We start from the raw sequence: 12,076 nt of genomic DNA, 5'->3' as shown, positions 1-12,076 counted from the left end.
GAGATGTCTGTACAGAGATGTCTGGTACCACATCTAGTATAGATGCTTTCTCTGTCCTAGGTCTCATCTAGCTGGTTTTTGCTGAAGGGATTAAATTTATGAAGCTAGATAAACAACCACAGTGAGAAAGTAATCATCTAGTTGTGCCTTAGCAAAGGCTTCTCCCATCTTTAAGGGAATTCAGCTTCTCAACTTGTTCACAGAAAGCTGGACCCTATCTGCTGGACCTGCTCATATATAGGGGTGAGGAGTTTAAAGGCTCTGCCCAAGGTCTTTATTAGCACAGAACAAAAAGCTTGTAGTCTTTTGGAATTTAAGAAATTATACACTGTAGCATCACAGCACTGCATGGAGGAACCTGTGACCTTATCTAATTTCTAATCCGGGACACAGCAGCTGTTGTACTATTAATATCCCGAAGTGTGAAAAAGAAAAAAGAAGAAAACCACATAAGTAGTGAAAATGTGCTTAAATCCATGGATGACTCTGACATACAGCTAACTAATCATAAGGAAAATATGACTGAACTTTTATAATTTATTACGTGGAATTTTACTTTTTTCTCTAAAGTGGCGATCTCTAAATAAAGAATTGGGAATGGTTTTTCTTTTCTTATTCCAATTATTTTGGGGGCAAACAAGGTACTTTTAATTTTTTTAAAACTGTGGTAAAATATACACAAGGTAAAATTGACCATTTTAACCATTTTTAAGTACACAGTTCATTGGCATTAAATGTATACACCTTGTTACACACCATCACCATCCATTCCCCGAACTTTTTTCATCTTCCAAACCTGAAACTCTGTCCCCATTAAACAACTCTGTCTTCCCTTCCCCCCTCTGACCCTGATAAGCACCATTCGACTTTCTGTCTCTATGAATGTGACTATTCTAAATACCTCATTTCAGTGGAATCATATATTTGTCCTTGTGTGACTGGCTTATTTCACTTTGCATAATGTCCTCAAGGTTCATCCATGTTGTAGCATGTGTCAGAATTTCCTTCCTTTTAAATGCATTGTGTGCATATACCACATTTTGTTTACCCATTCATCTGTCAATGGATACTTGGGTTGTATCTACCTTTTGGCTATTGCCAATAATGTTGCTATGAACATGAGTGTCCCTGTCTTCAATTCTTTTGGGTACGTACCCAGAAATGGAATTGCTGGGTCATATGGTAATCTACTTTTAATTTTTTGAGGAACCACCATACTGTTTTCTATAGTGGCTAAAATATTTTACATTTTTATCCGCAGGGCACAATGTTTTAAATTTTTCCACATCCTTGCCAATATTTGTTATTTCCTGTGTTTTAGATGATAGCCATCCCAGTGGGTATGAAGTCGTGTCTGACTGTAGTTTTGATTTACATTTCCCTAATGACTAGTAACACTGAGCATATTTTCAAGTGCTTGGTGGCCATTTGTACATCTTCTTTAGAGAGACGTCTATTTAAGTCCTTTGCCCAATTTTTAAATTTTGTTTTTTTGTTGTTGAGTTGTAGGCATTTTTTGTATATTCTGGATATTAATCTCTTAATAGATAATCAGATATATTATTTGCAAATACTTTCTCCCATCCTGTGAGTTGCTTTTCACTCTGTTGATTGTGTTCTTTGATACTGAAGTTTTAAATTTTGATGCATTTCACTGAGCTATTTTTTTTTGCTGTTGTCATGCTTTTGGTGTGTCACATGTAAGAAATCATTGTCAAATCCAATATCATGAAGTTTTCCCCTTATATTTTCTTCTAAAAGTTTGAGCTCTTCCATCTAGGTCTCTAATCGTTTTGAATTGATTTTTATATATGGTGTAAGATAATGGTCCAACTTCATTCTTTTGCATACAAATATTCAGTTTTTCCAACATCATTTGTTGAAAAAACTGTCCTTCCTCCATTGAGTGGTATTGGCATTCTTATTGAAGATCATGTGACCATTTGTGAGGATTTATTTGTGTGCTCTTAATTCTATTCTACTGGTCTACATGTCTGTATTTATGCCAGTACCACAGTGTTGTTGTTTTTTGTTTTTTAAAGATTTTATTTATTTATTTGAGAGAGAGAATGAGAGAGAGAGCACATGAGAGGGGGGAGGGTCAGAGGGAGAAGCAGACCCCCCGCTGAGCAGGGAGCCCGATGCGGGACTCGATCCCGGGACTCCGGGATCATGACCTGAGCCGAAGGCAGTCGCCCAACCAACTGAGCCACCCAGGCGCCCCGTACCACAGTGTTTTGATTACTGTAGCTTCCTAGTAAGTTTTGAAATCAGAAAGTCTGGAACCTCCACTTTGTTCTTTTTCAATATTATTTTGACTCTTTGGTCCCTCTGCATTTTAGGATGGATTTTTCTATTTCTGCAAAAAACATCATTGGGATTTTATTTTTTAAAAATTCAAGCTATTATGTTGATAATAACAGCAAGTTTTAACATGAAAATAGCATCTGCTTTTAACATTTTAATGAAATATTTCTTTTGGATGATTTTCTGTCTGAAATGCTAGAAAGGAGTAATCTTTAATAAACATGGGTATAGAGACTTTTAGGCACTATTGACCATATATTTATGGAAAGAAATTTCTCCAGAGAAACCAAAAGACACATTTTTAGCCCCAATGGCCCTTTAAACTAACCATGTTTGAATCCTCTCCTTGTATGTTGTTGTGTTACTAATCATGTTAACTTTGTGTTCTAAAATTCAGGAGAAAAAATGGATTTAATTTCTGTAGTAATAGCTAATATCATCATAATTACATAGCTTTTTTCTTTCAATATATTTATAGTATTTGTATTTACCTAACAAGAGTAAATAGTATAATTCAATTTGTATGAGATTTAAAGATAGTCCATTTCCTGTTGCAACATTCTGGTAAAAAGTACTGTTTTCCCTTATTCCGTTTACATATTTTCTTTTTGCAATAAACTTAAGAAGAACAAAGTGACTCCTAAATTATAGACAAAAATGTCAGATGAAAGAGTAGAAGTTTACAAAATGTAATTAATTGTTTAACTCTTTTAAACAAGGCTAAGTAAAGTTGTTCTGAGATTTTCAGTGCCAGTTTATGCCTTTCTGACTTCACATCATTTAATTTTACTTTTTTATTTGAACAAATATTTACTGAGTTCCTATCACATGAGCAAGCATTCTTTTAGTAGGTACTGTAGATACATCTTTGTCCTCAAAGCAGCTCACAGCCTAAGGAAGAAAGACAAGTAAACCAATAAATTACCTTATTTAAATAGAAACAGAACATTGAATGGAGTTGCCAAAATAGGAAAGCATTAACAGAATGGGTATGTGTTGGTCATCCAAGACCATCTTTTCTAGGGTTCCTTGGCTCACTGCAGCAACAGGACCATACTTAGGTAGTTAATGAAATAATACAAAGAAGCAAGAGTGTTTAGGAACTTTTAAATCCTAAATATTAAAGTAAATATTTAAATTGTATTAATTTTTGAAAAAATTTTAAATTACTTCCCACTCACCCCAAGTCTTCAACTAATTGTAGTGCTTCAGGAAGCTATAATTTCTTTAGCTTGATTTTACCCTGTCCTCCCAGAATCATATACATACCCATTTTAGAAGTGTGGAAAAATCTATGTCACATGTGCGTAAGAACTAAGCATTGTTTCTGAATCATTATGGGTTTTCCCAAAGATTGAAAAATCCCACAAGTTTAAAATATAGTTGAAATTGTCACCAGGCATAATCAATAATGGCATTTTGCCTTTAAAGAAAGCTAAGTTTTAGAAACACTGTCACTGAAATTCAGTACTTGAGTATAGTAAGCCTCCTATGGCTGCCAATAGCTAGATACAGGGACATTTTGGGATATCTAGTCTCCTGTCCACTCCTGTCCACCACTTTGTCCTAGGATGACCAACTCATCCCAATGTGCCTGGGACTGTTCTGATTTTCAAAAGTCTAGCTTTGTGGGGCCCATCTCCTTTAATCCTAGGCAAACTGGGATAATTAGTTATCCTCATTTCCCAGAACTGGCAAACACTTCCAATGGTTTCCAGGGACTCCCCTGGTTTAGGTTGCTGGTGTGAAGTGATCATGATTCCTTGGTGAAGAAGGATCATTGCAACTGATAACATAGCGAAAACATGAGAAACCACTGGGTCAAGCAAGTGCCTAAGAAGTAGACCACCCTGCCTGGAAGCTTGAGCTAACATAGCAGATGTTTTAAGTGGTTTAGTGTTGAATTGGCCTATCTGTCCTAAAGCAGTGGTTTCTAAGTGCAGCTGTGCTTTAAAATCACCTGCAGAGGTATTTTATTTTATTCCACTATAATTGATGTACAGTGTTATATTAATTTCAGGTGTACAATATAGTGATTCAACCATTCTATACATTATTCAGTGCTTATCAAGATAAGTATACTCTTAATCCCCTTGACCTATTTTACCCACTCCCCCACTCCCTTCCCCGCTGGTGACTATCATCAGTTTGTTCTCTATAGTTAAGAGTCCGTTTTTCGTTTGTCTCTTTTTTCCCTTGTTCATTTGTTTTGTTTCTTAAATTCCACACGAGTGAAATCATACGGTATTTGTCTTTCTCTGACTGACTTATTTCGCTTAGCATTAGACTCTCTAGATCCATTCATATTGTTGCAAACGGCAAGATTTCATTCTTTTTATGGCTGAATAATATTCCATTGTGTGTGTGTGTATGTGTGTAGCATGCCTTTTTTTTTTTTTTTAAAGTAGACTCCATGCCCAATATGGGGCTTGAACTCAGACCCTGAGATTAAGAATTGGGTGCTCTACCAACTGAGCCAGCCAGGTGCCCCTATATACCATACTTCTTTATCCATTCTTCTATTGATGGACACTTAGGCTGCTTCCATAGTTTGGCTATTGCAAATAATGCTGTAATAAACATAGGGATGCATATATCCTTTTGAATTAATGTTTTTATATTTTGGGGGTAAATACCCAGGAGTGTGATTAATAGATCATAGGGTAGTTCTGTTTTTAACTCTTTGAGGAAATTCCATACTGTTTTTCCACAGTGGCTGCACAGTTTGCATTCTTACCAATAGTTCATGAGGGTTCGTTTTTCTCCACATCTTTGCCAACACTTGTTGTTCCTTGTGTTGTTGATTTTAGCCATTCTGACATATATGAGGTGATATCTGACTGTAATTTTGATGTACATTTCCCTGATGATGAGTGATGTTGAATCTTTTTGTATGCCTACTGGCTATCCAGATTTCTTCTTCGGAGAAATGTCTGTTCATGTCTCCTGCCAATTTTTTAATTGGATTATTTGTGTTTTGGGTGTTGAGATGTATCAGTTCTTTGTATATCTTGGATACTAACCCTTTATTGGATTTATCATTTGCAAATATCTTCTCCCATTCAGTAGGTTGCCTCTTAGTTTTGTTGATTGTTTCCTTCACTGTGCAGAAGTTTTCATTATGATGTAGTCCTAATAGTTTATTTTTGCTCTTGTTTCCCTTGCCCCAGGAGACATATCTAGAAAGACGTTATTATGGCCAATGTCAGAGAAATGATTGCCTGTGCTCTCTTCTAGGATTTTTATGGTCTTAGGTCTCATGTTTATGTCTTTAATCCATTTTGAGTTTATTTTTGTGTATGGTATAAGAAAGTAGTCCAATCTCATTTTTTTGCATATACTTGTCCAGTTCTCCCAACATCATTTGTTGAAGAGACTGGCTTTTTCCCATTGCATATTCTTGCCTTCTTTATTGTAGATTAATTGACCATATAAGTGGGGGTTTATTTCTGGGTTCTCAACTCTGTTCCATTGATCTATGTGTCCATTTTTGTGCCAGTACTATACTGTTTTGATTACTACAGCTGTGTAGTCTATCTTGAAATCTGGGATTGTGATACCTCCAGTTTTGTTCTTCTTTTTCAAGATTGCTTTGGCTATTCTGGGTCTTTTGTGGTTCCATATACATTTTAGAATTTTTTGTTCTAGTTTTGTGAAAAATGCTGTTGATATTTTGATAATGATTGAATTAAATCTGTAAATTTCTTTGGGTAGTATGGACATTTTAATAACATTTGTTTTACCAATCCATGAGCATGGAATATCTTTCCATTTGTTTGGGTCATCTTCAATTTCTCCATCAATGTTTTATAGTTTTCAGAGTACAAGTCTTTCATTTCCTTGGTTACGTTTATTCCTAGGTCTTGTATTATTTTTGGTGCAATTATAAACGGGATTGTTTTCTTAATTTCTCTTTCTGCTACCTCATTATTACTATATAGAAATGCGACAAATTTCTGAATATTGATTTTGTATCCTGAATTCAATGTAATTGTTCTATCTGGTAGTTTTTTGATGGAGTCTTTAGGGTTTTCTATCTGTAGTATGTCATCTGCAAAGAGTGAAAGTTTTACTTCTTTACCAGTTTGAATGCCTTTTATTTAATTTCTTATCTGATTGCTGTGGCTAGGACTTCCAGTACTATGTTGAATAAAAGTAGTGAGAGTGTACATCCTTCTCTTGTTCTGATCTTAGGGGGAAAGCTCTCAATTTTTCCCCATTGAGTATGATTTTAGCTGTGGGTCTTGCAGAGATTTTAAATCACATGTCCTGGACTGCACCAACACACTTGTTGATTCAGAGTTTGTACGTTTTTAACAGGGTAAATGATCTTTCTACCACACAAACCTGACCATGTCACTGTCCTGCTGCTTAAAAATTTCAAGGCTTCTTGCTGTTCCATGAGAAAATGCAAACTCACTACCTGGCTTACAAGGCTTTTCATGAGTTGCCCATTATTTATCACTCCAGCCTCATGTTTTCCAGCCCATGCATCTACATCTGTTTGGCTTTTGCCTACAGTTTTTCCTTGGCCAAGAACACTCTTACCCTAGTTCCCCTCTTTCTCTGGCTCAGGTACTCATTATGAGATTTTTGGGTCACTTCCTCTGTGAAGCCTTTTCCTTAGCTTATATTCAAGTCAAGTGTATTTTTAGATGGAGTTCTTAGCCCCCTGTATCTCCTCCATCCTAAGACTTATCATGTCAATGCCTTTCAATTATTTGTTCATATCCTTCCAGGTTTAATCTCTGATGACGCAGTTATATCTCCAATACTGAACACAATGCATTGCCCAAAGTGAATGTGCACAAATATTTATTGAATGAATGATTGGATTTAACTCTTTTTTTTTTTTTAACTATGCCACCTGTTTGTGGCTCTACCTGTTCTGCGTCTCATTCTGCCCCCTAGCCCGCTCCCCCCTGCCCCCCGCCAGTTCCCTGCTCTCCCAGCAAAGCCCAGAAACCCTCTGTTGACTTTTTAAGATTAATCACACACTCACCTGTTGGCCCTGGGCTTTGCAGAGTAGCTCTTTGCTGCCCCCATATGTTTTTAATCAGTTCCTTATGTAGCCAGTTGAGACAACCCCTTGCTCCATCTGGTGCAGTTACAGTTCTGCAGGGACATCTTTGTTCTTGGCTTCCATATGTCTCCCTTGGCACAAAGAGGAACTTATAGGATGGAAGAGAAGATGTGACCCCCTCTGTGTCTGTTTTTATACCCTAATCTCATATTTATTCTCCTTCATCATCAGGACTAAATAAATTGAACAATTTGATTTAGTCCCTTCCTCCTCTGACCCCTTTCTCTCTCTTTTCTAGAGTCCTCTTCAAAGTATTCTCCCCTCTGGGTCCTTTTACATATATATAAATACATTGGTCTATTTAGCACCGCTGCAGCACCCTAAGAATTTAACTACTTGCTTCTGATGAAATTTCTGTGTGAAAACAGTAATGTTTAAGGACAGGAACCTTCTTACATCTTGTATTTCATTCTTTTATATAAAAATTAAGAAGTTTTGGGGCGCCTGGGTGCCACAGTGGTTAAGAAGCTTGGTTTTGGCTCAGGTCGTGATCTCAGAGCCCTGAGATGGAACCCACGGCGGGCTCTGTGTTCAGCATGGAGTCTGCTCAAGTTTCTCCCTCCTTCTCCCTCTGCCCCTCCCCCTGCACATACACTCTCTCTCTTCAATAAATAAATAAATCTTTAAAAAAAATTAAGAAGTTTCTTAAAATGGGGATGTAAAGCGGTTTTATCCCCAAAACGTAGGACCTTATTTACATACATTAAATCATATAAAATAGTTAAAAAATTTATTGTGATTATGGTCATTTCATTAACTCATGGATTAAACAGACACCATAATAATAATGATTGATTTACTATATTAAACTACTTTAAATAGTAGTGATTTATAGGCAACATTTGTATTCCTTCAGGATTATTATTATAGCAATTAAAAAGCTTTTAGTAAGCTCATGATGAATAGTGTGATTCTAAATATATAATGCCCAGTGTTATACCACCATAGCCTCTTTTTCTTTGGTAATTAGTGTCTAGAGTAATTAAACTAAGAATGAAATGTGTGGTATATGTAGCATATCACAGTTAATACAACTCAAGCATAAGCACATTTTTAGGGAGAGAAGAAAAAAGTGTTTCATATCAGTTGGAACAAAAGAAACTATTATCTTCTAAGAGGATTAAGAAGATTTGGTCAAGAAGATAGATACCAACAATATTTACATGCTTTAAAACCACATAGCTTAAACTTTTGAACTGAAATAGCTACCTATTTACATTTCTAAAAGCTCCTTATTTATATTATTTGCCTGAAAACCAATAACCAATGACAGACCTTAGGCTCCTTCAGTACAGGGCCACCATTTACAGAATGGAGTTATACCTTGCACAAGAGGGTGCCTGGGAGATGGGATAGATAGGGGTTGAAATATAGCCCTTTCTTTTCTTGCTAGGTAAGCTGCACTCTGACTCAGGCTGTATCTCCCAGAGGAAGTAGACACCTTTTTCTAAACTGCACAAAGATACTGTACAGGATAGCCTGGTACTGTATCTATGCTTAAGTTCTTTCATTCTATGTGGAAACACATTGCTTTTCCATTAAATTATTTTCTGACTTTAACTTTCTTGCTAATTCCAAACTACTAGTTACTTCAAAATTAGTATTTTCCAATTTTTGTCTTGAAATGAGCACATATAAATGTGGCAGAGACAACATGGGGAAAATCTGCAAATTCCAGTCTATTGACGTTTCCATAATAGTCTTTAGCCATCTGGAATTAGATTAATTTTGAGACTATGAAAAAGCAATAAAAGTGAGAAACCTCAAGAAAGAGAAACTTTTTTTTTTAAAGATTTTATTTATTTATTCGTGACAGACAGAGAGAGAGAGAGAGAGGCAGAGGGAGAAGCAGGCTCCCCGCAGAGCAGGGAGCCCGATGCGGGACTCGATCCCGGGACCCTGGGATCATGACCTGAGCCGAAGGCAGACGCTTAACCATCTGAGCCACCCAGGTGCCCCAAGAAAGAGAAACTTTATAATGCTCCTGTCTTGAGACTAACTAGTTAGCTCCTTTGTTTAGAATACCATGACAATGAGCCAGGTTTATAATTTCAAACCCATAGTTAGCGTAACACAGGGGAAAACTCTATTCTATTGCCATAGACTGCAACTCTTGCCCACCAGTTTGTTCTTTGGTATAAGTTGGCATGAGGTCCGGATACTTCATACCCATCACCATTACTGGAAAAAACAAGTATATGACCAGATGGGGGTACATTTACCAAATGTCAGCTCCATCATAACTAGAAAATTCATCACTACTAACCAGTAGAAAATACATCCAGATGTATTTGCATTATGTGATGAGATCCATAGTCAATATGATATAAAACCTATAATCATGTGGTTTTCTCAAGAACTCAACAAAGTCCTGGAGTTTTGCTGAGAAACCAAAAGAACAACACTGACCCCACCAATTTGGCTCATGTGATTGGTAGTCTGGATGTTACAGGAGTTAAATTTCACCTTTATTGTGAATGTCTTAGATCAAAAAGCCCAGTCCAGCACCATGTGAGTTCCCAACCATGTGTTTCTGTATAAAATGAATCACTTGATGGGAAACAGGAACTCACTAATAAAGGCTGCTTTTGTTAATTACACATAGAGTTATAACTAGAATGGGGAAACCAGATTTGAATACTTCTTTGAGAGCATAAATAGAAAACTAGAAAACTTTAAATTGTCCTTGACCTTATTTACAGTGAAATGGGGAAGTATCCCAGGTCCTCCTGATTCAAAAGCACTCAGAATCTTTTCTACTTAGATAAAGCAATTTTTATGTAGTTAATATTAGCACAAATCTGTTTTCTGCTTGCCTGCTTCCTAGCAACCTGAAGCAGAGTATCTGCTTGCCAATCTGCTTCTGATAAAAAATAAGAACAAAATACCCAGTGAATTTGCCAATAGTCCCGAAGAGATGGGGATGTGTTCAATAAGCTTTGTGTTGATTTTGTGAGTCTGGCATGTGATTTATGTTGTCAACCGTCTGACCTTGCCGCACTCTACCACAGGCCAGGGAGGATGTGATCCACATGCTGAAGACAGAGAAAACCAAGCCTGAGGTTCTGGAGGCTCATTATGGGTCTGCAGAGCCAGAAAAAGTGCTGCGAGTCCTGCACCGAGACGCCATCCTAGCCCAGGAGAAGTCTATAGGAGAAGATGTATATGAGAAACCGATTTCAGAGGTAAAAATATGACATCAACAAGTTCCCGTATATAAGGGTACCTCAGAGTGATGGCTTCACGTTTTCTATTTTACATGCTTTAACATTTTCTTTCAAAGGCAAAATTTTTATGATACACTAGTATAGAATTAAAGTGTAATTAAATAAATTATATGAATTTACAATGTAATATGAATTACATGAATTATAGTGGATGCATTGCAATGATAAGAATTTTAGAAGCATTTCCTTAAATATACTTAAAGCCTGAAACATATTTCTCATGTGATTACGCTAATTACATGCTCTTGCAGTCTGTTATTCTTTTATTTCTCTAGGAGATGATGTGTGTAAAAATTTGAAGTGCTCATCAGTTTTGGCATTGAGTTGTCAGGATCATTATTAAATTGGTAACCTAAAATTAGATTGATTATTGATATTGTATTGATGGACATTTATTTTATTATTGATATTTACAAAGGGACTGTATGTTAGTATCTCACAGACTCTGTCATAGTTAAAATGGTCTCATGTGAGTAGCTAAAATGCAGTGGTTGAGGCAAAATCCCAATGAAATGCTTAGGACAATTCTTTAAGATGCAATCTAATAGGGCTATATTTAATCATTTTTATATAAGATTGTGTTAGGAACTATTTACTATTGTTATTAATTTCCCATGATACTACATGTTAAAAGTATTCTCATGTTGTAGTAGAAGTTTGAGGCTAAATTAGGGAAATAGTTGCTAGATCTAGCCATACTGACTTGAGAATTCATGTAAAAAAAATGCAGAGATATGAAATTAGCATCATAAATGAAGAAAAAGAACACAGAAATTAAAAGTGAAGCTATCTATTATAATATAAAAGATAATAATATAATATAAAAGATAATATCTTATGTCAAGCCTTTGTAGAAGCTCAGTTTGACAGATCTCAGATAAGATCCGCTTGAGACATTATTCACAGCAGACTGATGGTCCCGTAATTACCCTAATTTCTGCAGCAAGGATAAGCTGGAGCTCGTTTTAATCTTTGCCTAAAATGTTAAGAAATGATTTATGATGGGATGCAGTCAAATGACAGGATCCACTTCCATGTCTGAGAGCCACGGTTACCAGCTGCATATGGCTTTGGGCAGGTCACTTCAGCTCTCTAAGCTTATTTCCTTCTCTGTCAGGTGGGAGTAACAACAGTGTGTATCTCCTAGAGTTGTTGTAAAGATTAAATGAAGCAATGTCTGTAAAGCTCTTAACACAGTGTCTGGTACATACTGAGTACTCAACAAATACTATCCATTAGCATTTGCCGGGATTTGAGCAGTGATATTCACTCACACCTATAATTAGTTCCAAACTTGGAGGGGTTTGAGGCGTGAAAGACATAATGAGGTCAAAATATTCATTAAATATTCTTACGATAACCCCCTGGATTGGAGAACTCAGTTTGGATATCATTTAAGTTTCCTAATTCTTTTCTCCCAAGTTAGAGCTTGGGATAACACCTCAAAGGAGAGGTAGGT

General features: G+C 36.4%; 1 protein-coding gene across 6 annotated transcripts in view; it reads left to right on the top strand.

Moving 5' to 3' along the window:
• FILIP1 (filamin A interacting protein 1) overlaps positions 1 to 12,076 on the top strand; it is a 184,389-nt gene that overhangs the window by 103,870 nt on the left and 68,443 nt on the right. For all 6 annotated transcript variants that reach the window (XM_034990556.1, XM_034990558.1, XM_034990554.1 and 3 more), the window contains exon 3: positions 10,402 to 10,575. In XM_034990556.1, the coding sequence (XP_034846447.1) occupies positions 10,402 to 10,575 (174 nt within the window). The remainder of the gene's footprint in view (positions 1 to 10,401; positions 10,576 to 12,076) is intronic.

The sequence above is a fragment of the Mirounga leonina genome, unplaced genomic scaffold (assembly GCF_011800145.1).
Source record: "Mirounga leonina isolate KUSES-001 unplaced genomic scaffold, KU_Mleo_1.0 Mir_53, whole genome shotgun sequence".
In the NCBI taxonomy this organism is placed as follows: Eukaryota; Metazoa; Chordata; class Mammalia; order Carnivora; family Phocidae; genus Mirounga; species Mirounga leonina.
The sequence above is the reverse complement of the archived record's forward strand: the minus strand, read 5'-3'. Positions and strand labels throughout refer to the sequence as shown.